Source organism: Poecilia reticulata, chromosome 8 (assembly GCF_904066995.2).
Source record: "Poecilia reticulata chromosome 8, P_reticulata-male-v2, whole genome shotgun sequence".
In the NCBI taxonomy this organism is placed as follows: Eukaryota; Metazoa; Chordata; class Actinopteri; order Cyprinodontiformes; family Poeciliidae; genus Poecilia; species Poecilia reticulata.
The window spans coordinates 25924478-25946261 of record NC_088837.1 but is presented as its reverse complement, the minus strand read 5'-3'; the positions used below and the strand labels follow the sequence as shown (position 1 = coordinate 25946261).

General features: G+C 42.9%; 2 protein-coding genes across 2 annotated transcripts; both read right to left on the bottom strand.

Annotated features, from left to right (window-relative positions):
• Nucleotides 1-255: 255 nt before the first annotated feature.
• LOC103469072 (uncharacterized) lies at nucleotides 256-3741 on the bottom strand. Its single transcript, XM_008416562.2, has 2 exons — nucleotides 3401-3741; nucleotides 256-2279 (listed from the first exon to the last, which is right to left on the bottom strand). Exons 1-2 carry the CDS (start codon nucleotides 3594-3596, stop codon nucleotides 364-366), a joined length of 2112 nt encoding a protein of 703 aa, XP_008414784.1. The 5' UTR covers nucleotides 3597-3741; the 3' UTR covers nucleotides 256-363.
• Nucleotides 3742-4491: 750 nt separating this feature from the next.
• LOC103469071 (RAB40c, member RAS oncogene family) lies at nucleotides 4492-19147 on the bottom strand. Its single transcript, XM_081610339.1, has 6 exons — nucleotides 18079-19147; nucleotides 10906-10966; nucleotides 9976-10031; nucleotides 9813-9895; nucleotides 7419-7641; nucleotides 4492-7062 (listed from the first exon to the last, which is right to left on the bottom strand). Exons 1-6 carry the CDS (start codon nucleotides 18218-18220, stop codon nucleotides 6788-6790), a joined length of 840 nt encoding a protein of 279 aa, XP_081466465.1. The 5' UTR covers nucleotides 18221-19147; the 3' UTR covers nucleotides 4492-6787.
• Nucleotides 19148-21784: the final 2637 nt, after the last annotated feature.

Genomic DNA, 21784 nt, shown 5'->3' with positions numbered 1-21784 from the left:
CGATTTAAACTGGATCTTATTGATGCAGAGAAGCAGCAGCTCTAGATATGATGGATCAGAACCGGGCCAGCCTAACGAGGAAGCTCACTCGGGTCTCTAGGATCAGGACCAGGTCCGTTTCATGGAAGTCTTTTACATCTTTGGATTTTCCCAACATGTTGTCTCATTTCAAACCACTAGAGGGTGACACTGAGTCTTTGCCTGATTTTAAAAGAAACAAAATCATTCACAAATAAAAGTAAGAGGAGATTTCAGTACGTTTGTTCTTATGTTGTCACAGTTTTTAATCTACATTCAGAAATGCACAAACACCAATTATTCCTAAAAATGACTAAACTTCTCCGCTGGATTGGCAGTTCTGGCTCAATCTTCCAGCTTTTTCCGGGACTTCTCCGAAGTGTGGATCTTCATCATGTGGAGCCGGACGTATGTCTTCCGGTTGAAGGTCTTCCCGCACACCTGGCAGCGGTGGCGTTTCTCCCCGGTGTGCGTGTTGCGGTGCTGCGTCAGGAAGCTGCGGTCGCTGAAGCCGCGGCCGCACACCGTGCAGACGTGTGGTTTCTCCCCTGAGTGGCCCCGGGCGTGCCGCAGCATGTTCTGCCGGAAGTTGAAAGACTTCCCACAGTAGCTGCAGCTGAACGGCTTCTCCCCCGTGTGGACCCTCAAGTGCACCTTCAGGTGGCCCTGCGAGTCGTAGCACTTCCCACAGACGTCACACACCCGCTTGCTGAGATGGGTCTTCAGATGGAGCTTCAGGTTCTCCTTGGAGTCGAACTGGTTCCCGCAGACGCCGCAGAGCTCTGAGGTGTGAGTCTTAGCGTGATTCACCAGAGAGACGATGGAGCGGAAGGTCGCTCCGCAGACCTTACACGCCACCTGCGGGCGTTTTGGTGGCGGAGACGACTCAGTCTCTTCGCTCTGTGTTGCAGTTGGGCTTCCTGGGTTGCAGTCTTTGATGTGGATCAGCAGGTGGCGCTTGTGGGTGGTGTAATCGTTGAAGCTTTTGCTGCAGAAATTGCAAGTGTAGGGTTTCTCACCGGTGTGGATCCGGCTGTGGCGCACCAGGTGAGGCCGGGTGGTGAAGGATTTCCCGCACTCGGCGCAGGGGAACGGCTTCTCCCCGGTGTGGATCCTCATGTGGATCTCCAGGTGGCCCTGCGAGTCGAAACACTTCCCGCACACCTCGCACACCTTCCCGTTCTTGTGGGAGTCCAGATGATCTGCCAAGCTCTCTGGGGAGTCGAAGTGATTCCCGCACACGCAGCAGAGCTCCGTCTTGTGCCTCTTGCTGTGATTCAGCAGGGAGAGCACAGAGTGGAACGTCAAGCCGCAGACTTTACACGCCGTCCGTGGTTTCCTTGCCGGTGGACTCCTCCTGCCGCCGTTTTCCGGCGAAGACTCACCGAGGCTGCTGTTCTTCACGGAGTGGACGAACAGGTGGCGCTTCAGGGTTGTGTAGTCATTGAAGCTGCGGCCGCACACTGTGCAGGTGTATGGTTTCTCCCCAGTGTGTATCCGGCTGTGGCGCAGCATGTTGGCCCTCGTGGTGAAGCACTTCCCGCACTCGCTGCAGACGAACGGTTTCTCTCCCGTGTGGATTCTCATGTGGACCTCCAAGCCGCTGGAGCTAGAGAAGCACTTCCCACAGACTTTGCAGCTCTCCGCCTTCACGTGCGTCTTCAGGTGGGCGTCGAAGCACTCCTCGCTGTCGAAGCGCTCGCCGCACACACCGCAGACATCCTTGGAATGCGCCTCCATGTGGTTGACCAGCGACACAGCGAGCAGGAAGGCTCGGCCGCAGACTTTGCAGCAGATCTGAGTCTTGTTCTTTTTGGTCGGGTTGAGTTTAGGAGCCACTGGGCGACGAGGAAGCTTAATCTTCAGCATTGCTACCCTTTTCTTTTTCTTCTTCTTACTGCTACGTTTGCCTTTGGACTGGGAGTTGGCCTTCCATTCTTCCTCACTGTCAGCGTCAGAGCAGCTCGTCGAGGCGCCATCGGCGGCGTCCGGCTGCGTCGACGTGCTCGGGAGAGGCTCCTCCTCTTCCTCTTTAACCATCGCCTCGCTGAACTCTGTTGAACTGCCGACGTTTCTGACAAAGGGAGGCATGAAGTTGACCTTGATGATGCTGCTGTCCTCCAGCTCCTGGCTCCGCCCCCCGGGGCTGCAGGGATTGCGGTTTGTGTCCAAGCTCCATTCCAGCTCGTTGGGCTCTTCTTTCTGCTGATGGTCAGAGGTGAAGTCCTCGTCCCAGACGCACAGCGTCAACTGGGGTTCCTCTGCAGGGAAATACAGAAAACCAAATTTAGCAATAAAAGTTGCTTCTCGACCGGCCACAATAATTCATTTTGCTGGACGATACATTTTCCCAAAAGTTATTGCGATAAACGATAATATTGTTGTTTTGAGACCGTTTTCAAGTAATATAATGGTAATGAGATGACTAATGAACTCTGAGTTCAAATGAACATGTAACACTGGAACTTTAAGACATTTCAAAATGAATAAAACAAATAAAATGACTCATGGAGTCTCTGTTTTCAAGAAGGGCTGGTTGAGACCAAAACACCAGACTCAAGACTTTTATGATCCAGTTTTTGGAAGAAATAAAAGAGTAAAATGATAAATCATGCAAATGGAAATGACAGTTTCAATTTATCATGCGATTAATTGATTTACTGCTTATTGAGACAAGCCTACCTGCTTCACATCATTAGAAAACGCATCTTTTTAACCGCAAAAAATAATCAATATTCATGTTTTACCATAAATCTACAAGCTTTCTGGAGTTAACATGTTATTAACATGACGTCTTTACAGTTGCTTTCAAAACAAAAGTAACGAACAAATCTGCAGACTTTACAGCAAGTTCATAAGTTTTATTTTAAAAAAGTGACTTTGCTCAACTGTTAAAACACCTGAAAATTATCGGGGAGTTTTAATTAGTTATCGTTTTAATTTCCTGAACGTCTGTCAAGAGAAAGTCGTTCATTTCTTTATAAAAAGGTTCACCGTGATTAAAAACAGACGGAGAATGTTAAGGTAAATTAGACTTTTTAAAAACTTATTAGACTTCTGTTCTAGGTAATTATCAAAAAACAAAAATAGTTGATTTATAACGGTTTGTAAGTGGAGTTTGGGATAGTGGTTACATAAGTCATAAAAACGAGTAAAGTCATTCTGTTAATGGAGCTTTGGCGTCAAATTTGGGGAAATTATTAACATAATTTTAGTAGAAATGAAAAAGAAGAGAAACTGGACAAAACTCTGATTCTACTGTCTAAATTTAGTCAAACAAAAATCGATAACGGGCCTCTAGCTGCTCGAGATCCGGGAATTAGACGGAGCCGCAGCTCCATCCGGAGGCCCGTGTTTAAATCCACGCCGAGAGCTCACGCACCTGAGTGTCCACCTGGACTGCCCGGAGGCTCGGCCACCACCTGGAGCATCCTCCGCTGCCGGTGGAGCTCCTGCTTGGAGAGCAGCAGCTCCTCCTCATAGTCTGAAATGGTTTTCTTCACCGCCTCGAAGATCTCATCTGCGGCCGCGGAGAGCCGCTCGTTCACCAGCACCCGGAGCAGCTGGATGCTGGACATGGTGCGGGCGGAGACACTTTAATATGGGGAAAATTGCAGCTGGGGAAGAATTTTCTTGGTGTTAAAACCGAAACACGACATTAAACTGCAGACTAGGGTCTTGTTCTTCCGAATCCTTAAGGCTGGTGCTGCCACCTGGCGTACCGGAGAGGGAACTGCAGGAGCTTTATCAAAGGTTTAGGAGACAAAATGTATCATTTTTAATCTTGGTATAGCACAAAATGAAAAAAATAAAAATAGAATAAAAAATACAGTGAAACGTTGAATTGTTTAGTATTTTAAGTGGCCCATAGATTCTACCTCCATATAAATTAATCTAAAAGAGCAACACCTTAGTTTCTAAAATCATTGCTATAAACTACAGACTCCTGTAGGAGTTCTGCAGTGTTATGAGGCTCCCTGGGATCATCTGGACCTTGTGCAACCAAAGCAAAAGCTGGGTTTGTGTCCAGGATGTGTGGGATGTGCAGAGGCTTTTCTGACCCTCGACCTGTCGGCCTTAACGATCATCTCTTTAGACCTGATTGTTCAGACCTGTCCTGTTTTATTAATGAGCCAAACCTGAAATGAAAGTTCAGTTATTATTTGAGCTTCTGAGATGCTAATCAGCTGCTCACGGCAGTAAGAACACCTTGTTGCCACGGTTACACGAAAAGAAGAGAGCAAGCAAGAAAAGGATGTAGGGAACAGAATAAGTACGAGTTGATTTTATCACAACCGTTTTCCCCCCTTCAACTTTCCACAACTATGACTATTACTGTATTACTGAGTTTTAAGGGAAAGTTTAAACGGAAACCTTTTTCATTCCTGGCGTGTCCAGCAGGTGGCAGCATTCTCCCATAAACTCATCACGGCGCAGAATAAACAGAAATGTTGAAAATAAAACAGAAACTCAGACATTCAACAGTTTTATTGTGAAAAAGTCTTTTCATACACGTCTTGAACTGTACAATCAATAATTTAAAAACATCATCATCATCATCGTCACAGACGTCCTTGTGTTTCAGCTCAGCAGCTTCTGCGAGTCATGAATGAACGGGAGTTTGTGCAGCAAAAATGTTTGTTTGTGCAGCAAAAATGTTTGTGCCGTTATTGTTTTAAAGATATTAATAAATGTTTCTAGAGGTCAAGAAAGGTCAACCAGCACCCCACCTTCTTCAAACAAATTTTGTGCTTCGTTTGTGCTGCAAAAATGTTGTTTGTGCTGCTTTTGTTTTGAAGATCTGAGTGAAATTTTGAAGGTCAAAAGGGCAACCAGCCCAAAAATCTAATTTGGTCTCAATCAACTCTGTTACGTTTGTGCAGCAAACAAAAATCATCACCATCTTTAAAATGATAGCAGCACAAACAAAACATTGTCAGAACAAATATTTGACCTTTCGTGACCTCTGGAAACATTTATTAATATATTTAAATGGTGCGCCAACGCAGCACAAACACCAGTTGTTAGATTGAGAGGTTGACCTTTAAACTTTAATATATTCAAAGCAAAAGCAGAACCAACTTAAATTTTTGCAGCACAAATGTTTGACACCAATTTGAAGAGGGAAACGTCACTCAGGTGAGCAAACAGCAGCAAACGGGTCGCGGGTCACAGATCTGTGGGATCTGTGCTGGAAAACCCTCAGAGGAACAGGAACAGCAGCTTTTCTGTAAAACAGGACAATTCCTGGATCCATTTTTACAGAATCAAAACAAACAACGAGCCAGAACCAGAACCGGACCGGGAAGATTAGTGTCTGCATCTCTGGAACAAGCAGAACCGGGTCAGAAGAAGCAGGACTCATCGATCAGAACCTGCAGGGAAACGTGGAATAAAGAGAAAATAAAGTGGCAGCAGCAGGAAAAGAGGAGAGACGAGATGAAGCCCTGCAGAGCATCTATTATTAAACAGCAAGGCATCATGGGACGGCAGGCGGAGGCGGCGATGCGGATCACAGGGAGGAAGAAGAAGAAGAAGAAGAAGAAGACAACAGCGATGGATCCCCCAGGAGATCCGATCAGACGAAAAGCAGCGGCTCGGAAAAACTCACGTGTTCCAACTCATTTAAGCACGAGCGCACTGCAAAAACACAAAATCCTACCAAGATTTTCCTCCAGTTTCTACTGCAAATGTCTGAGTAGAATTAAAACAAGGAAACTAACTAACAGGTCAGCAAGATATAGGAGAGATTATTTAAGCCAATAATTATTTAATGTAGTTAACAGAGAACTAGTTATTTCATTTATGACATGAACATTTTTATAAATGAAATAATCTGAGTGGAACTGGTAAAATCATTAAGAAATTATTGACTTAAACTCTCATATATGTTTCAGAAAAATTACCTGTAAGTTAATAAACTTGAAATGAGACGAAACTGACAACATAGAAACTAGAGCAAAAATTCTGTGTAAGATTTTGTGTTTTTGCAGTGAACAGAGAGTGAAATGTCCTGCAGCACCTGAACGCAGCGCAGAGAGGACATAAGGAAGGAAGGAAGAAAGGAAGGATGGAGACATCAGGATCTAAACTTAAAGTCTGGAAGTATTTTAACATTTTCATTCTGGACGGGAAAACAGTGAAACTCCGACTGTTTTGGCTTCATTTGACTTAAATAAATGTTTTTTCTTCATCACTGAAACTAAAAAAGAAACTAATAAAATCTGAAATTTCACCATTAAGATTCAAAGTGAAGCAGATGAAGGCAAAAACAAACCTAAAAACTTTAAAAACGGGTCAGTTTTCCCTCATTGAGGCCCGGTTCTGTCTGAACCCGTCCAGCTCCTCCGATGTTCCCAGACATCGACCCAGTTTTTAGGTTTCATCCGAGGTATTTCTAACAAAAATACTGAATCTGATCAGGTCTGAACGAGGGAGACAAGTGGGGAGATGAACCTGAAGTAAACAGAACCGTCCGACCCAGTTAAAGTCCCGTCCAGTCAGAACTCAAAACGCTTCGATTTACAGCAAAATAAAAACCATAAACGTAAAACCCGAATCTGGGATCCAGTGGAAGTGGAACCGGACTGTGTTAGTGATAAAACGTGGATCAAGGCACCAAAGCGAGCCTGGACCGGAGTCTGCTGTGGTTCTGTAGTGTGAAACGTTGGTTAGCTTATCGGGAGGAGAGCCGTGAGGTTCTGTACATGTAGTGACGCCTCTGCAGTCCGGCTCTCCGCCCCGCGGTGAAACGTCGCTCCGCCGTCTCCTAGGAGATCTTGCAGTTGCTGCGGGTGCAGTTCTGCGGCGGGCTCTGCGGCGGGCGGACGGGTTTGGAGCGCTTCAGGCTGTTGGCCTTGGAGCCGCCGGCCGGGTTGGCCAGCGAGTACGAGCGTCCGTGCATCATGACGGCGTTCATGCCGTTGGCCATGGAGAACGACTTGAGGTGGGACTTGATGGCGACGGGCAGCGGCAGCTTGTCGATGAGGTGGACGGGCGTGCACGACACGATGGCTCTGCAGCACAGGTCCTGCAGGCTGAACACTGAGGGAGGGAGGGAGACGGGTCAGAACGGGTCAGAACCACAGGACCGGATCGCTGAAGGAAGCAGCTTCATTCACACAGGTGAACCTGGCACCTTAACAATAAAATGCTCCAGAAATTATTGGAATAAATAACATTTTGAATCCAGATTCGATTAATAATAATAATAATTATAATAATACGGCCATTTTTACTGCCGTACTCAGCGAGGCTGTGGAGTCGTAAACTGTTCCCACATTAGCAGGATGAACGACCACGCAGAAAAAAAGATTTTAAAAACTCTGAACTGATTAAAGGTTTCGCTGCATGGCTGGACCCTGAGCCGCTAAACAACGGCCCCCCCTCGGCCCACTCACCTCTGTTGGGCCTCCAGAACTTCTCCATGCCGTGCCGCATCAGGACGATGCGCGACAGCTCCGTGAAGGACTCGATCACGTTGAAGTTGCAGAGCGGGCTGACCTCGAAGAAGGTCATGCCGTTCTTCTCGGCGTAGGCCCGGGCCTGCTCCGTGGGAACCTGCCGCTTGAAGGCCAGGTGCAGCCGGTTCCCGACCAGGATCCGCGGCACGCCCGGTGCATGCTGGGAGCACAACGCAGCCGGTCAGTCAGGAGGTTTGGTATCAACTCAACACGCTGCAGGTCTGTGCCTGACTGAAACACAAGACTCTGGATTTCCTCTGAAGGTTTCAATCATCTAACATCTATTTCATGGAATCTGGAACCAGCAAAGAATCGTTCAGTCAATAGGTTCTCAGTCTAAGGAGCCAAAATAAATGATGGAAAATGTTTCTAAGTGTTTATATAGATAGAAAACAAATAAATAACCAGAATTAAATGGAGAATAAGTCTAAAAACCTTTTGAAAAAGTGAAATATCCCTTCAATAGTGACAAATGATGCTCCGATGAACAGGTTAGGACGGAGCCATGGTCTATAGCTACAAAACATTTTTTCCACAAAATTCTTCCTTGATAATGAGATTTTATTCTGCTCGATTTTTTGCATCTTCAGCTATTTTAGGGCTCCGTCACTTTAAATCCAAATGAGCTGCTGCTAAGCCACGCCCCCAACTCAACGTTTACTCTCACACATGAAAATGTTTGCAAATAAATGCACAATTATAAAACCATACATTTCTGAAAAGCAGAAGTGGAGCCTCCTGCACAATCAACATGAATGCAGCAAGTGGTTCATGGATGGTAAGTCAACAACAAAACTCTCTCCTTTTCCAGCAGCCATTGTACAGCGGTAAAACCAGCTGACCAAACGTGCTGGAGCGCTGTTTGGGTTGCTAGGCAACAAACGGGAGGTTTTTGAAACGGCTCATTTTCCAGACCCCCCAAAAAAACACGTCTGTTTTTGAGAGTTGAGATCCAAATGTTAGAATAAAAACGTTCAAAAAGTGAATTTTGCATAACAAACACAGGGTTTGGCGAACAGAGAGAGCGACGCCCCCTGGTGGAGTGGCTCTGAGTGATGAGCCTTATTCCTGATGTCTATAATCATCTCTGACTGAATGATCCGGATCGTGAAAGCGTTGCTTCATGCCCTACATGACTGGGAGAAAATTAATTTATGGAAAATAAAACAGGAGTTTTGTCTCAGAGAGGAGGCGACAGGAATGTTTCACTTCCTCAGACGTTTTAGATGTTTTTCTTTAACATCTGATCCAGATGATTTCAGCTCGGCAGAATCTCATGTAAAAGCTGCAGAGCCTTCAGGCCCAGAGAGTCAACATCCACAGAGAGTCAACATCCACAGAGAGTCAGCATCCACAGAGCGTCAGGAATAATTCAGACAGGTTGCATAACCAAACTGAAGGTCGGTCTCATCATATTTAACATTTATTCACAATTAAAACACAAAAACTAATTATTTTATGAGGATTTGTTAAGATCCTGCTAGAAGAGGCACTTTATATTTTGTACATTAAATCCACAACTGGCTCAGAAATGCCAAGATTTAGTCAATATTTACTGCAAAAAGGCAGTTAGATTACATCAAACTGTGTAAAGGGCCATAAAAAGCAAAGCAGATTTACGACTGAGAACCTTTATAAAAGATTAAATTCAGACTTCATGCAGAGAATTAAACCATCAGGTATTTTTAACAAACTTTGAAATATTTCTGCTTTGTTTCGTCCATTAAAGGTTTCAGAAGAGCCAGGAGAGCCGAGGTGGAGCAGGAAAAGCAGAACTGGAGCCCACATTCCACAGACCAAAAATACCACACACACACACACACACACACACACACACACACACACACACACACACACACACACACACACACACACACACACACACACACACACACACACACCGATGCAGCAGACATCCTCTTTGTTTCCATGTCAGCAGGAAGGACACAAAGCAAGAAGCTGGAATTCCCTGTTTGTGTCGTTTAGCTTCGCAGCGAAGCAGCAGGAAATATCAAAGTTTTTCCTGATCCTAATCTCATCCTTCAGGTTCCTAAGCATCAAATATTTTGTTTAATGCAGCATAAAACATTTTACAACAGAAAGAGACAGAAATATCTAACACTACCTGAGATCTATGCAGGGCATAAATGATTAGAACATTTATGTTAGAATAAATGAGTAAACTAATTCAAAACTTGCCCTGTTTTGTTGCAGCTACTTAAACAGAAACAAATCTGTAATTTTAGGCTGCAGGAATCACAGCTGGAGGATTTTCATCAATGAGCAGAAAAACCTCGATTGTCTGGTGATTGTTGGTGCAGCGTCTCTCACCTCGTCGATCTCCCTGATCCAGCGGTCGATGCCGTCGAAGGACCAGCGGTTGGTGATGTCGTACACCAGCAGGATCCCCTGAGGTTCAGACAGAGTCACCAGAATCAGAACGAGTCAAACGGTACCTAAACGTTAGCTTAGCAGGCGCTAGCCCTCACCTGAGCGCCGCGGGAATACGAGCGGAAGATGGTGCAGAACCGACCCTGACCCGACGTGTCCCTGTGGAGCAGCGCAGGGCGTTAGCACGACGCCGAGGCGGGAACACATCAGCACGATAACGCAGGAGCTCATTCTATAAACTTTAAATTCTAATAAATATCTAACACCGGAACTGGAAGACGTTTTAAATATACAAAATAAATAAACAACAAAATGAATTCTTTCAAAAACAAACAGACTGAAGACATTTATCATCCAGTTTTTGGTAGAAAGAGAGAAACAATAAATCGTGCAAATAGAAATTATAGAGCTTGTTTTAATTTATCATGCAATTAATTGATTTGTTTATTGCGACGGGCTCAGCTGGAACCATTAATACCCGATGTGAGCAGTTCACACGCGTCAAAGTTCTGCTAATGATGATAATTTGATGCCGACACTAAAAGATGAAATGTTTCTTTTAAGCATAATTTGTAATACGTACAAAGTGAAAGGCCACAAGATGTTCAACATGCCTCATTAAAATTTGTTATTTTTGTGTTGGAGTTCTCACAAAATCGTGACTTTTTTCTGGTAATGTAATATTTTGATTCTATTTTCATACGCCTGTATTTTGGAAATATTATGATTTTACCCCTGTAATACAAAAGAAAACATTCAGTCGTAGAGTTGACCTGAATTAAAAATAGAAACTGTAAAACAAGATGGCCGCCCTGACATGTTGACATCTGAACTAAGGAAACCCAAAGAGCTCATTGGTGGAAAAAAATAATAAAATTCCAAGAATTAAATCTCAGTTTCTTGTTGAATGACCAAACGGCTCTCTGGAAAATATTTCCTCCAGAAACTGAATCCTTTCGGCGGCAGCATCAGTTTTTGTTGACCACCGTTTTCCTGTACGGTTTTCAAACGGCAGCGGTTGGTGTTCGCTCACCACAGCTCCAGCTTCACCCTCCTGCCGTCCAGAAGGATCGTGGTGGTTTTGTAGTCGATCCCTGCAGAGAGACAGGAGCAGCTGTTAGCGACACGGAGACGTCCGTCAGGAAAACAGTGACTCAGCACCAGCAGGAAGCATTTAAATGCCACAGCGCTGCAGGGTTTCCCCCAGTGGATCATCAGCCTGGCGGGCCACCAGGCTTGACTTGTGCCCCCACCAGGCTAAGCATTGATTATTTATTATTGTTCGTTTTTAATGTTTGCCTTTTTTAAGACTTTATAGTTGGTTTTCAGGTATTAATCTTCCAATAACGTGTCATCACATTTTTATCACATTGTTAAACATTTTAAACTTAAAAAATGGCGGCCGTCCAGCAGCCCACCGCCGGGTTTAGAGCGTTTTCTGGGGGAAAACCTGCACCGTCAACCTAAAACATGTCAACAAGCCCCAGAAGCAGCTGCTGCTGAAAACTTCGCTCTCTTCTCGCGAAGCGACAGCTAACGTTTCACCAGAAAGCGCTGACGCAGCATTTTTCACAGGAAGCTGGATGTTAAAAATAATTCACTTTCCAAAACAACGTCTATGTTGTTCAGGTGACTCATGTTGACTTTCACTGCTGCTGACTCAGGATAACGGAGCAGGAAACTGATCTCTGCCAAACCCGTCTGACCTGCTGCTGCGGTTTGTATGAAGCACATGAACACCTGAGGACAAACAGGTGCAGAGCAGAGCGGCCCGCTCACACCTGGGAAAACCTTTAAAGACTCAAACTGGGACTTTAATGCTTTAATTGAATACATTTTCACCTGTTAAAAATTTTAATGCAACTGCATTTATTGTTGTTTGTGTTTTTTTAATAACCTTTCTAGTGGAACCTTTCTACTCGTATGTTTCTGGTACGCCTGTAAGTCTGACGCACTCGCTACATCCGCTAACAGCAGCGATGGAAGCTGCTTCTCTCGGCCTGATGAAGGTCAACGTCTGTTTCAAAACCATCTCAGTGGAAAAGACTGTGGTTGTGCTAAAGTAAGCTAGCCTATCAGTGAAGCTATTCAAGCCTAAAATAGCATTTGAATGCTAAACACGTAGCAGCTAATGCTAATATCAGCGCCCACATTTATAAAGGATTTATTGAAAGAGAAAATCAGATGGTTGTATAACCTGAATAAATTAAAAACTAAAAGTCTCTGTTGTTGAGCTCATGTGTCTATTTAGTAAATAATTTATCAGGAAAAATGGCTTTAAAATTTAAAATGTTGCTTATTTTGACGATGTATAGTTTTAGATTAAAACACGATTAATTACAGACTCTAATCAACTTGATTGTAAATGTTACAATATGTAAACAAACAATAGTAGTGAAATGCTATTTGTCTTGTTAAACAGTGAATTTTAAGTCCTGCGTTGGGTTTTAGATTTCCAGTGATGCAGAAAAATGCTTTTTTAAATAAAATATGTATTTTACTATATAAATATTTGATTATTAAAGCATTATTAAAGCTCAGATCAGTTTTACAAACAAAATCTTTGGTCAGTGCAGCTCTAACTTTCTATGAGGTTCAGATAAATAATTAAAATGCAGCCAAATTTATGCTTAATAAATAGAACAGAGGATTTATTCTTATGTAGCTTAATTTCCCTCCCAAAGTGAGCGAACTGGGTTATCTGCGTCTAAATGAAGCTGCAGGAAGAGGAAGTTAGAAGGGAACATGATTTATTATGAAGGTCAGAGAAAATGTCTGCAGCCATGAAGAACCAAGTTCTTCTTTACGTCGGCTGACGGAGAAACGGATCATTGATTCTTAAAGTTTTAATATTACTGCTTCAATTGTTATTTAAGGTAAACGACTGTTGAATCCTCACATCAACCTGCTAATTCATGAGGCTTCACAGCCTGGATCTCCTCATCAGTCGGGTTCTGACGGGTCACCGCTTCTGGCTAACAGCATTAGCAACATCTCACAATTTCCAGGCAACCATAAGTGCTGCGCTCGCAGCCTAATTGAATTGGAGTGAGTGCAGGGCGGCGGTCCAAGAGCCGCCTTTCCTCTTAATGCCGGACCTCACTTAGAAATCCCAGATAATCGATATCCTCCTGCGGTGCCTTCGATTGAAGCCGCTTCCATTCAAAAGGAAAAGAAAATAAAACTCGGACGGCGCTCAGACTGGAGCAGATTCAACTTTGAGGTGCATTTATTAGATTTTAGAGAGTTCATGACGTTAACGGAACAATTTAAAAGGTGAAGAGAAAATCTGAAGGCCATCAGACATTTTGACAGATTTTGATTCACAAACAGCTGTTTCCAGCTTTTCACAGAGTGCAGAGGAAACTAAATCAGTTATTAACACTAATATCCCATCCGAGTGTCTTCTGACACATTAGGACGAGTTCAATGGCTTCAATCTGAGGAACGTTCCCGACTTTCAGACCTTTGGCTAAAGTGCCGCTTGTGATCCCAGTGTCCAGTAGAACGTGGATCCAGATCATCATATGAAATTAGTTCAAACAGGTGAACAATTCATGTTCATATTTAAGTACAATTCACATTTATTCATCTGTTCAGCTTGCTGAACATTAATTAAACCAAATGAAATGTAATTGAATGTCATCACTTTAATTTTAAAAAATGGTGGGCAAAATATTTTTATTTTTGATTGCCTCTGTCAAAATGATGGACCACAAACATATAGTTTGATTACAGCCACGCGCAGCGTCAGCATCTGACAAAACGATGCTCCATTTGCTGGTTTGAAGCGAATTCAAACATCTGACTCACATTTTGTTCCCCAACATTTCAAAGTTCACCCAAAATTCACATGTCAATTGGATGGAAACGGTGATAAATTTCTCATCACAGTAAGATTTTGATTCATCATTATCATGATAAATTCTAATTAAAGTTTAAGGTTTATTGTCAAGATTGTTATTTTTCCCATTTTTATCCAGAGTTTCTTCAATAAACATATGATTCAATGTAAAATATGATTTAATGCAGTTAGTGATACAAGTTACAGACCAAGCATGTGGAGTCGACAGCCAGAGGCTCAGGCAAGAAAATACTTTTATAGCATTTCTTCCCACTTTCGATGCGTCAAATATCAGCACAAAACATCTGCTGATGTCAGCATATCGCATTAAATTAGTAGCTGTTTGCACTAAATGCTTCTCCTTCACATTTTCCCGTGACATTTAGCTTTAGCTGCAACCATTTCTTCCATGCGTCTGAAACAAATGACGGGAAAAATATGAGACCAACCACCAGCAGGTGTAGCATTAGCTACGACTCTTAAGGCTAAACAGCATGTTGCTGTGAGAAGCTGCAGATGAAATGGTAAAGAGTTTGAGTTCGCATTGATACTCGGAACCAGAGCAGAAATACAATATAAATACCACTGGTTCAGATTAGAGCTCAGAGCGCTTTTAAATCCTGCAGTGGGGTGCCGGTTTGTTAAGTCTCTAAGCTACCACTGTCAGACAACTGCCCACTTTTCTGTCCCCACGTTTGTTTTTATCATTTTGTTAAAAACTGATGGCACAGATTCCCAACATGACACATTAATCAAGTGTTTCTTCCGTTCTACATTTAACTTTCTTCCAAATTAAAGCATAAAAACAACTTTAGGTTTCACTAAAATGGTTTGAAAAAGTAGACATATTTAAGTAAACATTAAAGCAGATTATATTTTGATTCTACCAACCAAATAATGTTTTAAAAAGTTTCCATAATGAAAATACTCATTTCTGCATAAATGTTTTGTCATTTCTGCAGAACAGGAACTTGAGTCTGTACACAAATTAACTCTGGTTTTCTGGCTCTGCTGTGTGGAGTAAAGCATTAAATCAGGTGAACACTTTGAGATTTCCTCGCATTCTGGGTACAAGTCAGGTTTCTTCTGTAGGAAAAACATGAGAATGAGAACTAGAGCAAATTCTCATGAGTAAGAAAAGAAATGTGTTGCAATAACAGCCTGGCTGCATCTTTAAAGAGGATTAAAGAACATTCTGCTTTTCATTTAGCTCCAGCTCTCAGTTGAACCCACTAAAGCTCCCGTTTTATCTGGATCCAGTGATAAATGCCACCAATAAACTTCTCCATTAAACAACTGAACGATGGAGCAGAAAGCCAAACTGATTTGATTATTGTTGCACATCAGGAAGAAATAGAAGCTTAGTCAAATGATCTATGCAGCAGATAAACTGAAATGCATCACTTAAAGCTGAAATTACTCTAAATTTTTAAACAAGATTCATACTGGGATCACTGGGAGGGATCATAACTTTCTAATATTCTACTAAATTCTGAAAAACTTGGCGGGACATTACAGCATACCGATCATTTTCTCAGAAAGTCTTTAGATTTTGTGGTTTTATTCCTGGAATGGGTGGAGGCAGCGTCAGCTAATATAAAAGTTTGATAAAAAACAACTGGTTCCACTGGTAGATTATTTATTTGATGAGAAATGATCCGTTTTTATCTCAATTAAGGAATTATTGGCTTGAAACAAGCTCCTGTTTCCTGCTAATCAAAATCACTTCTAGTTAGTTTTGATTTATTTCAAGTGTATCAGGACATTTGAACCAGAAACTAGATAGAAATACTTGGTAATATTTAGTGTTTTGCAGTGTAGGGAGTCATGCTTCAACTGGAACCCCAAAAATCAGGACCAATCAAAGCCTGCGGGCGGCCTCAACCAATCAGAATCTGTTCTCCTGAAATATTCAGGGTGCACAGAAGGAAACACGCACACACACACACACACACACACACACACACAGACAGCCCGTCTGCTGATGGAAATCAATAGCACCGCCGTCTCTGAGCGCGTTCAGCTGCGATCCGCTCAGCCTCCATATTTAATGAAGCCGTTTGATCTCCATCGCTGCCTCCTACCGGGTTCAGACGCCGATCCGACTTTTATTTATGTGGAGAAACGAGGAAATTATCCAGAAACGTCCAGAAGTCAATATCAAATGCAAACAGTCAGACGGAGCGATTTCATCTAAAAACAACTGGAAACTCTGGATTTTTCCTCTATTAGTCACAGGAACAACATTCCAGCTCAATCACTGTTCAGCATTTACCAATCAAAGCCAGATCATTATTTATACTGATGCGATTAGGAAAACAAACAGATTGTAGGTTGCTGGAGTTCCTGGGGGCGCTGCAGAAAAAGCGGCCAGCCTGCAGGCTGATGCATTTTTCATGATCTGTTGCCGTTTTTGCAGAAAGGAGGAGAGAATCCGACTCATCTGCAGCAGATCAACCGTTTCCACACCTGACCATGACATCAGCCACGCAATGAGGAGGAATTAGGATTAATTAGTCTGAGTGTTTGTCCAGCTGTGCTCCAGCTGTTCACTGCGTTCCTTCCCTCCGAGCTGCCAAAGTGTTTCACACGTCCAGGTTTCCCGATGGAAATCATCCGTCAGCGGCTGATTCATCCAGCCACTTCCAACTCGTTTCATTTTTTAATTACCTAATTCTCAAATAGCAAATTTCCAAATATCCCAGTTCATTTTTAATCATATTTTCCAGTTTGCACCAGTCGGCTTCTTTAGCCACCAATCACCTTCCAGCTGGATGTCTCACCTTGAATGCAGGTCAAACTGGGACAGATGATTTAAACTGGTTCGCTTCCAGTCAAACCTTTCAGTTTCTATTAACTGAGCTTTTCTTTGTATCAGCTTCTTTCGTCTGGTTCTGATCTGGTGACGACGCCGTCGGCTCTGAATAACTTCAAATCCATCTATAGATGGTGGCGGCCATCTATACTGCCATAAACAGAGCGCTGTGGTGGCCATCTTTACTGCCATAAACAGAGCGCTGTGGCGGCCATCTTTACTGCCATAAACAGAACGCAGTGGCAGCCATCTTTACTGCCATAAACAGAACGCAGTGGCAGCCATCTTTACTGCCATAAACAGAACGCAGTGGCAGCCATCTTTACTGCCATAAACAGAACGCAGTGGCAGCCATCTTTACTGCCATAAACAGAACGCAGTGGCAGCCATCTTTACTGCCATAAACAGAACGCAGTGGCAGCCATCTTTACTGCCATAAACAGAACGCAGTGGCAGCCATCTTTACTGCCATAAACAGAACGCAGTGGCAGCCATCTTTACTGCCATAAACAGAACGCAGTGGCAGCCATCTTTACTGCCATAAACAGAACGCAGAGGCAGCCATCTTTACTGCCATAAACAGAACGCAGTGGCAGCCATCTTTACTGCCATAAACAGAACGCAGTGGCAGCCATCTTTACTGCCATAAACAGAACGCAGTGGCAGCCATCTTTACTGCCATAAACAGAGCACTGTGGCGGCCATCTTTACTGCCATAAACAGAGCGCTGTGGCGGCCATATTTACTGCCATAAACAGAGCACTGTGGCGGCCATCTTTACTGCCATAAACAGAGCGCTGTGGCGGCCATCTTTACTGCCATAAACAGAGCACTGTGGCGGCCATCTTTACTGCCATAAACAGAACGCAGCAGCAGCCATCTTTGCTGCCAAATAAGTCACTTCGGAGACGTAAATTATTCCTACAGAAATCTGATTGCATTTTAATCAATAGCATGAACGAACAGGCAAAATAAAAATGGAAAATAAAAGTCTGTCCTTCAAAAACAAAGGCTAGTTGAGGCCAACTCACCAGACTGAATACTTTTGTCATCCAGTTTTTGGTGAAAAGAGAAAAACAATCAATGGAAGTGAGTTTGTTTTAATTTATCATGCGATTAATTGATTTATTGCTAGTTACAGCAGACCTAATCAAACAGTGCAGACATTTTCCTTTCTGGGGTTCAATGCAAACAAAGACCCCAGTTTGTGTCGATCCAGAGACTAGAAAAAAAATCATTCAGTATTTTATTAAGCTATATTTAAAAACTGCAGTCAAGCAACTTTTTGTGAAAATTAATTAAATCATTTTGCTCTAAACACTGAGGATAGTTTCCACCTTTCCATCAATCAGATAAGGTGGAAATTACACCCAGTTTTGACTATTAGTTTAGACACTGAGCATCATGTGCTACTTTGGGGATGTGAATGAGAAGCATTGTTTACTCTGCCCCACTGTGACATCCACACACAGCGCGAATGTTCAGGACTTTTCTTGCCAAAGCGTGAGCCATCAGAAAAGCAGGTTTTTCGGCCAGCAGTGACTCACCGCTGCTGTAAGCATACGGAGACTCTGCAGATCCGTCCTGCAGGCTGTCCAGGATCTCCCCTTTCCCCACGTCGCTGTCTCCCACCAGGAGGAACTTCAGCAGGTAGTCATAGCTCTTCACCGGGCTGCCCTGGCTGCCCATCTTCACCTCTGACCTCAGGAGGCTCAAAATGTGTTATTTCCCTCTGGCTTGATCCAAAACAAAGTCTGTTTTGCCATGAACTACCTGGATGTGGGTCCAGCTGCAGAGGCTTTGTTTTTCTCTATTTCCGGCTAAAATTTTTAAAATAAAGTGGGTGTCATAAATATGTTAGATACCGTGAAGCTTGATTAAAGGTAGTGCACATTGGGAGAAACAAATCCCATGTAAATAAGACATTATGTAATCAAACTGAAGCCGAGCCTGCCTTTAAATATCGATTGAAGAAACTGATAATTCCATCAGAATCCGATTGGAAACTCTAAAAAAGCAGCAGAAACATGTCAGTAATTATATCAAACTTCTCATTGCTTTGTGGTGAATTTGTTTTAAAACGCTCTCAAACTAGAAATGCGTCGTTTCTCTTTTTCATTCAGGAGACGCTTTCGTAGCAACGAGAAGCTAGCTCTGCATGGGAGCTAGCGGGCTAGCCTAGCTCTCCCACAGCTGCTTTCAATCAGAATAAAATTTACATAAAACACAGCTTCGGGATATAACCCTAGATGAGTTGAAATTAGACTTTAGAGTAAAGCTAAAATATATAAAGTAGCGCTATTTCAACGAGCAGTAACGTTTTTTTTCCCCCAGCTAGCCCAACTTCCCCCCAACGTCTGTATAATTTCAGGCCCCCCTTCCCTTCATTTACTCCGGGAACAAAACAGTCCGTAACTTCAAATCCAGGGGAATGACCCGAGAAATGGCTGGAAATCACGCAGCCGAAAGGTTGTTGCGTCCAGTCCAAATCCGTGTGGGTGCACTTGGAAATCTCAGCCCGCGATGTTTCCATTTCTCTTCATGGTTGTCTGTCATAATCACAGATGTTCCTCCTCCACGAAGCGCCACAACAACACTGCCACTCACTGCTCCGCCGCTCTCCCTACGCAGCACTAGCCACGCCCTCTTCCCCGCCTATCTCTCATGTGATTGGACAGTGGGTTTCGCGGGGGTAGTAAACAGGCGCGTCTATTGGACAATAAATATGTCTATCACAGATTGTTGTCAACAATGCGCAGATGGTGGAGGGGGTATGTGGACACAAAAAGATGTTCCATTCTTCCCAGAGTGCTGTTAGAACAAAGACAGAGACATTTCATCATGTCGATAAACATGATTAAATTAAAGCCTACTATGGCTTGTAAACGCACAGTCTATTTACACGATTAATCTAACTTCTTACTCATCTTTTATGAACTGTTTCAGTTTAAATAATCACCTCAATTTAATAATGTTTATCAGCACCTAAAATAGGATAAATTGAGATTAAAGGAGGTTATAATTCCATTCCAGTTCTTTTTATATTGTTGCCTGATGCGATAAACCGCGTTATCAGAGACAATGTTACCCAAGAACAACTAGTTCCCAATCAGTTCCCATACAAATCCAGTAACAACCAATCAATTAATTTTATACACAATAGTCAGGATCATATTCGAATCCAATAAAAACCAAGTTAGTCAAATATTTTCTAAATATGAAAACCAGAAAATTGAACTGAAGCTTGCCTTTTCTATTTGCCATTGAGAGCAAGCACAGGGTGATGGTAGAGAGGAATGGTTCCCTTTGAGCAGGATGCAACTTCCAGCTGGACCAGACCCACTGCTGCATTTGGATCAGCCAATTTTATTTTTTTTACTAGCGATCTAGTATATTCTGATAAAGAAGTAAGAAATGCATGGAAGAGTTTTTGCCGAATCACCCTTGAATATTATATTATTTAGACAATGCTGTGAAAAAAAGCACAGAAAACTTTATTTGGGATATTTAAATAAATGTTCTGGGGAAATAAACTGACTGGATTCATTTAGTTTTATATAACTGATGACATGTTTGATCTCAAGAAGTTCAAATAAATATTTTTCCCCTTGAATTGAATGGGATACCTGTTATATTATTTGTGAAAAATAATTCAAAAATTATCAATCATGGTTTCATGTTTTACTTCACAAAAACCTGGGATTTAAAATGAGGTGCCACTGTAAATCACTATGATGGGTTAGCTAACGCCTCTGCAGACCCCACAAATCCTGGACACAAACCGTCAGGTTGGCGATAGACAGGTTTTTTCTTTTACACCATACAGCCTGATAAATCAGCTACTGCAAACAGAATAAACATATTTCCACTACCAAAATGTAATTTTTTTTGTGTCAAAATGGTCAACATGGAGCGTTAGCATTGGCTTCCATCCATCCATTTTCCTGCACCCTTGTCCCTTAGTGGGGTCGGGAGGGTTGCTGGTGCCTCTCCAGCTAACGTTCCGGGCGAGAGGCGGGGTCACCTGGACAGGTCGCCAGTCTGTCGCAGGGCAACACAGAGACACACAGGACAAACAACCATGCACACACACACTCACACCTAGGGGCAATTTGGAGAGGCCAATTAACCTGACAGTCATGTTTTTGGACTGTGGGAGGAAGCCGGAGTACCCGGAGAAAACCCACGCATGCACAGGGAGAACATGCAAACTCCATGCAGAAAGACCGGGGCCGGGAATTGAACCCAGAACCTTCTTGCTGCAAGGCAACAACTCTACCAACTGCGCCACTGTGCAGCCCAGCATTGGCTTCCATCTGTGTGGAATCAGTATTTATATCATCATGACTCATCTCCCTACCCTCAGCTCAGCCAGAACACCTACACACATAATAAATGAAGCATGCAAACCTGCGCTGACAGCAGCAGCTTTAACAAGACTCCTAAGATGGAAATCTAGGAATTAAGCTGCAGTTAGAGCAGTAAACAGCTTTAATATTTACTCAGCAAACCCAGGTGATTTTCCCAAGTCAGCAAATAATGAATCAAAACAAATGTGTTTGCTGAGAAGGATGTCAGGAAATATAGTTGGATTTTTATTTATTTACCTGCGTTGCCGTGAGGATTACCAACATTTTTAAGGTGCTTTAACATTTCTGGAAGTTCTTGTTTATAGAAAACCTAAAAGCTATTGAGATTCATTTAAAAACATTGATGCATAAATGCCACCCTGGACGAGCTGATTTGTTTTACATCTATTAAAAAAAACATCAGACACAAAATGAGTGACTGCATAAAAAGTGACTGACCTAATTCAACAGCAGTCCAGTCAATTGGTGCTAGAATCAAAAATATCTTGAGGAAATAAGAAAACAGAGGAAATGACAACCCAAAGCATTCAGCTAAAGATTCACAGACAACAAGATGGAGGCTCTGCAGTGGCCTAATCAAAGCCCAGACCTGTTTACAGATGATGTCCAGAGCTGGAACAGTTTAGCAGGAAGAAAACTGCAGCGTCCAGATCCACACAGACAAGCTTAGTTAATCATGAATGATTTGTAAAACATCCAGCAGACCTATCTCTCTACGTCGCCCTGTAAAGAAATGCCACCCTGGGTGGTGAGCCACATCATTCAAATTAAAGTCAATCACTGAAAACGACAGAAACAATCAATTCTACCTTTTGATTCCTGACGATCGATCTTGTTTTGTAACTGTAATTTACCAAAATAAAATATAATTAGTAATGGAAAA

What these genes read in the sequence shown, in the direction of transcription:
- LOC103469072 (XM_008416562.2), bottom strand. Translation starts at nt 3,596, where the DNA reads ATGTCCAGCATCCAGCTGCTCCGGGTGCTGGTGAACGAGCGGCTCTCC. An exon ending in CAGTCCAGGTGGACACTCAG is followed by an intron (nt 2,280 to 3,400) that starts GTGCGTGAGCTC and finishes ATTTCCCTGCAG; the next exon opens with AGGAACCCCAGTTGACGCTG.
- LOC103469071 (XM_081610339.1), bottom strand. Translation starts at nt 18,220, where the DNA reads ATGGGCAGCCAGGGCAGCCCGGTGAAGAGCTATGACTACCTGCTGAAG. An exon ending in TCCGTATGCTTACAGCAGCG is followed by an intron (nt 10,967 to 18,078) that starts GTGAGTCACTGC and finishes GTCTCTCTGCAG; the next exon opens with GGATCGACTACAAAACCACC. An exon ending in AGGGTGAAGCTGGAGCTGTG is followed by an intron (nt 10,032 to 10,905) that starts GTGAGCGAACAC and finishes GCTGCTCCACAG; the next exon opens with GGACACGTCGGGTCAGGGTC.